The 5074-nt window shown below is 53.0% G+C and overlaps 1 protein-coding gene across 1 annotated transcript in view; it reads left to right on the top strand.

Annotated features, from left to right (window-relative positions):
• The first annotated feature begins 222 nt into the window (after positions 1-222).
• The window catches only part of SLC6A2 (solute carrier family 6 member 2), a 110387-nt gene continuing 105535 nt past the window's right edge, over positions 223-5074 (top strand). Inside the window, exons 1-2 of the mRNA XM_032773512.2 lie at positions 223-373; positions 2504-2819. Coding sequence (XP_032629403.1) covers positions 344-373; positions 2504-2819 — 346 coding nt within the window. The 5' untranslated portion in view covers positions 223-343. The remainder of the gene's footprint in view (positions 374-2503; positions 2820-5074) is intronic.

The raw sequence follows: 5074 nt of genomic DNA, 5'->3' as shown, positions 1-5074 counted from the left end.
TATTGAAAATAAGTGGGGGCTTCCTGGATTCTTCCCCCGCCCCCAATCTCATAAGACCCAAGATCAATCCCCCTCCTCCCTTCCAATTCCCATTTGTGGGAAAAAAAGGTGTTCCCATCTGCTCCTAGCAAGATTTTATCTTGTTTGTCCGGAAGGGACCAGCCAAAGGGACAGTAATTCAATTACATGGAGAGAGGGGGTTAAAAAGCTCCTTGGTAGATCGCCTGCAGCTTCTGCTTCAGGAGGCATTTCCAGCCCCAAAGGAAAGAAGGACTAGTGTGGTAGACCCCAGAGAGAGCGATCCCTTCTTCATTACTGCCCCCTGCCCCCCAGCTGCCAGGACATGGGACAGAGCCCTTCTCAGGGTCATCTGGTGAGTTTGCCAGCATGTTTGCTTCTGGGCGCTGCAAGGTGGGGCTGCGAGTGCAGTTTCTTTATGACTAGATTAGAAGCAGGGTTTGTTTTTAATCCCAAGGTGCAGATGCTCCTAATTGAGGGGGGAAGGGGTTGTGCACCTGCTCTGATGTTTTTGGAGAATGTGTGTCTAGAAAAGGTGATTATTCCTACGGCAGCATTTGTTGATAGGTTCTAGCTGTAGAGAGTGAGGGGGGGGGCAGGGCGGTGGTTCCCAGGAATGTGTGTGTGGTATGTGCACCCGGGATGGAGCATTTACAGGCTGCAGGCCATGGAGAGGTGTACGGGGCTAGGCTGTACTGGCATGGAGTAAATGTGCCCCTTCTGTGTGTGTGTAGAGGACATTGTGAGTGTATGTACGCTCTATAAAGGCTAGTTGTGTAGTGTGTGTGCGCACAGATGATGGAGTCTTTCCAGAGGGCACCTGTGCAGTAAGGTACTGCATGGGGCAGTGTGTATATTGGAAGCATGAGCAATATGTCTGGGGGTGTGTGCAAGGGGCTGGGGAGGAGTTGTGTGTGTGATTTATTCTGCCAGGCTGAAGGCAGGAACTACATATATCTGGGTGCCATGTGTTCTCAGTGTGCTCTAACTCTGGAGAGTTTCGGCAAGTGTTGAGATGCCATGCCTAGATCGGGGGTAGGAGCCAAGGTGCAGCTGAGGATCACGTAGGTCTGGGATGAGGGATTTCCATTCCCAAACATTCCCCCTCTCCTAACTGGGCTCCTTTCTCACCCTCTAAACTCAAGAAGGCACCTGAAATGCCTCCTCAGGTTACACTGGCATTGCCACAGTGCAGCTGGCACCAGTATATTATAAATCTGTTCCCAATGCAGGAGGAGCCCCCCCCCCCCTCACTGGGGGAGGCATGTATGCAAACAAGTGGGCCTGTGACCTGACCTGAAGTTGGGCAGGGGCAGGGGCTGCTTAGTGGAATCACTGGGGAAAAGGCAAAAAAGTTCGATCCTGCCATGTTTGGCCCTACCCCAAATTCCACTGCCTAAAGGGACAACAAGTCTAGTCCCTGCTATGGGGGTGGGGAAGGAATCATACCCCTGCCCCAGATCCTGATGCAACAGATCAGCTCTGGAGAACCCCGTATCCTCCTGGATTCAGACAATTTCAGACCCCAGTTCCCCTAATTCTGTCCCCTAATTCTTCTCCTCTTACAGGGCTTCCTCCTGCAGCGAATACCCTGACCGAGGGAGGCTGTTCAATGGTCTCAGCCCTCCTTCTAGACAAACTGGAAAGTCCGAGTACCCTTCAAGCCGGGGGCGCTGCACACCCTAGCTCCAGCACCTGTGGCCGCGATCTGACACCTGGATCCCCGGATCCAGACAGTCCCTGGACGAAACAGAGACCGAGTCTAACCCCCTGCTTCGGGGGATGGGCGGGGGGTCCAGCCGCCAATGCATCGTGGTGCCACAGCGCTGCACCGGCAGCTCTGGCGTCCCCGCTGGATCCAGCCCCTCGCTTGCCCTGCTCAACTACTCCGCGCTGCCGACCAGGCGGTGCCGCCTCTGTCCGAGCTCCGGCAGCCGAAAGTTGGCCGGCGCTGGCGGCTAGCGGCCCCAGCTGGGAGCGCTGGCAGCGGGCGCGGCGGGGAGGAGACGCAGCGGGGCCAGGCTCTGCCCCGCGGTAGGACCGGCGCCTGGCTGGAGGCGGCGGGGGGGTGGCGGAGGTTGTGGCGCGGGCGGGCGGAGGTTTGACATTTTCAGGTGCAAGGGGAGTGGCTGGGGCTGCTCCCTATTTAGCCAGCGGGACGTGGGGAGCGGGGCAGGGAGCCGGCAGCCCCTGGAGCGCCCATGCCAGGGACCCCTCGGCGGTGGGTGGCCTGGGCACGGGTCCCGCGCCTCACCTAGGCACGGGGCGGGGGCTCGGGCTCGCCGCGAGCCTGGCAGCCGGCGCTCCCGGGGGGAAGCGGGCCCGGAGTTTGGGACTCTAGGGACCTGCTCCGTCCCGCGCGGGATCCCCCGGCTCACGTGCAGCCTTAGCGCCGCGTCTCCAGCATCGCCTCCAGCGGAAAGTGCACTTCCGTTAGCGCCTTCTCCCCCACCCCCCTCCTGAGCTCTCTTTCTGGGTGTTCAAGGCGAGGATGAGCAAACAGAGCCAGCCCGAGCGCAGAGTGGCGGCGAGGGCTCCCGCGCAGGACTGCTCCGGCCAGCCGCCGCCGTCGCCGCCGAGGAAGGACGTGGAGCTGCTTCTGGTGAAGGAGCAGAATGGGGTCCAGTACACCAGCAGCAGCCTCCTGCCCGCCGCCTCCAGCCTGCGCTACAGCGCCGAGGGGCAGCCGGAGCGGGAGACCTGGGGCAAGAAGATCGATTTCCTTCTCTCGGTCATTGGATTCGCGGTGGACCTGGCCAATGTCTGGAGATTTCCCTACCTCTGCTACAAAAATGGAGGGGGTAAGAGCACAATTTTACTGGGTCTTTCCCATTCCCGGGGCTAGACCGTAGTGCAGTATTCACTTCCCAGTTTCCAGCCTGTTTTGTATTGCAGGCTGGCTGAAATCATAGCTGCGCTGGGTCTCTCTAGCCTCTCCTGGTTAATAGTAATAGGTCACTAGGGCAAGGAGCGCTCCCGCCTCCACCCTAGAAACCCTCTTCCCTTCCTAGTAATCTGCAGAGCATGGTTCAGAGCTCCCTTGCAGTTTACTCCACTGAAATCGATCAGATACGAATTACACACGCACCCCTCTGAGTAAAAGTTTTGAACTGATGCTACTACTGTCGGCAGCCACTTTAGTCCTTTACAGCTGGCTTTATGTCAGACGGCTAGTTTTGCAAAAGATCTGAGGAGAGTGTATGGGGGGAAAATACCTGTGAACAGCAAAAGAGCATCTGGAAAAGTTGTAGCTTGGCCAGTGAAAAGTTTCTGAGGGAGACTTTCTGTTCTGGATTTGATTTCCACTATCTAGTGTGCAGTTTGAGGCGGTTTTTTGGTTTTGTGTTGTCTCCAATGGGCAGAAGACTTGTCAAAAAATGAAAACCCCTTCTGCACATCAAAAACAAGCCAAAAACCCCACCTTAATCATATTCAATTCAAATAATCTAGCACATCTATAGCAAGACCTTAAACAGGAGGCCTCTTTCATCCCTGTGAAATTTAAGGTGCTGCTGGTGGTGATACCTCCCCCCTCCATACATATACACTGTGCAATGGAATAACATCATCTGCAGGTGCCTACAAATCACACATAGAACAGACCCCATCTACCAGATGGAAGACTGTTTGCCTGAACGTTCAATGCTCTGGGTAGATGGCTGGCTGGATAGAAAGCATGTACTGCGAGACAGCTATTTATGTCTCGGTGATGTGGTTGCTTGGTGATAAAGACTAACAGTTTCACATTTGTAGCACAAAGTCTTTCTTTCCTATGAGAAAATACATGGTGTAGGACAATCCCACTCCATGTAGATAGCTGCAACTGAGTTGTACAGGTAGGTCATTGCATCTTCACTGTCTCTTCCTTAAAACTTAAGCTGATAGCAGTAAGGGCTGGTACTTCAAAACTTAGCCTGCTTTAATACCACCAAATATTTGGAGGTGAGGGAGGGAAATCAGGTAAACCATACTCCTGCTACCCATACAGATGTGTGCCAGCTGTCAGCAACTGAAAAAAATAACCCTCAATCTTCAATCCAAGATAGCTCAGACACGCCAAGATACTGTGGCACCATGCACTGCTGCTTTGTAAGGAGACAGGTAGGTGACCCTTGAGGTCTATTGCAGATGTATCAACTTCACTATTCATGCCATTCTACCTGTATTCACTATTTGCAGAGCTGCTGTTTACTTGACATTCAGTGAACGGATTGTATTTTATTTTCAGGGGGAGAGAGGCATAGTCCCCCTACTTCATTGTAGAGAAACAGAAAGAGGTAAAGTCTACAATGATCAAACTAATTTCCCCCATGATTCTGAGTAACTTCCAGTCAGATTCTTCCCATTTTCCTTAGCAGTCTGCTACTAGTTCAGGCACAGGGGGGACAGGATTCTGCATCTTCCTTCATGTTCTGTGAGCTCTCTGTTAGCTGTTTATTGTAACTTCAGCCAGGACAATTTAGACACAGCTAGCATGATTTTCTGGAAAAAAGTGTGAGATAACAGCTGGTATTTGCCTGGCTTTTTAGAGGATTCTTTCTACTGGACCAAAAACTCCCACATGACTTCTTAAAATTATGTAACCCAAAAACTAAATCAGAGGGTCAACTGTGCTGTTGAACTCTCTGGAAATACACTCAGATGACAGACAGAGCTAGTGTACTCTCCCATAGAGCACCCTGCGAGCTGCCACTCGGAAGCTTTCGCTCTTCCCACCAGCCGGAGAGTGAAATCAGGGTTATTGCTGAGAGGCCCCTGAATGTTAGGTGCCCCCCAGTGCTAAATAGATTCTTCAGAAACTCAGACCAGCTCTGCTCATTGGTTTGGAGACTGCAAATGCTATTTTGCTGCCTCTGCTCCTCCACTTTCCTCCCTCACAGTCAGCCTTCCCTTTTCCCTTAACGCAGTCTTAGCAGGACAGCTCATAGACTCATAGGTCAGAAGGGACCAATATGATCATCTAGTCTGACCTCCTGCACAAAGCAGGCCACAGAACCCTACCCATCCACTTCTATAACAACCCCTAACCTATGTCCGAGTTATTGAAGTCCTCAAA

Source organism: Chelonoidis abingdonii, chromosome 19, assembly GCF_003597395.2.
Source record: "Chelonoidis abingdonii isolate Lonesome George chromosome 19, CheloAbing_2.0, whole genome shotgun sequence".
Lineage (NCBI taxonomy): Eukaryota > Metazoa > Chordata > Testudines > Testudinidae > Chelonoidis > Chelonoidis abingdonii.
The sequence above is the reverse complement of the archived record's forward strand: the minus strand, read 5'-3'. Positions and strand labels throughout refer to the sequence as shown.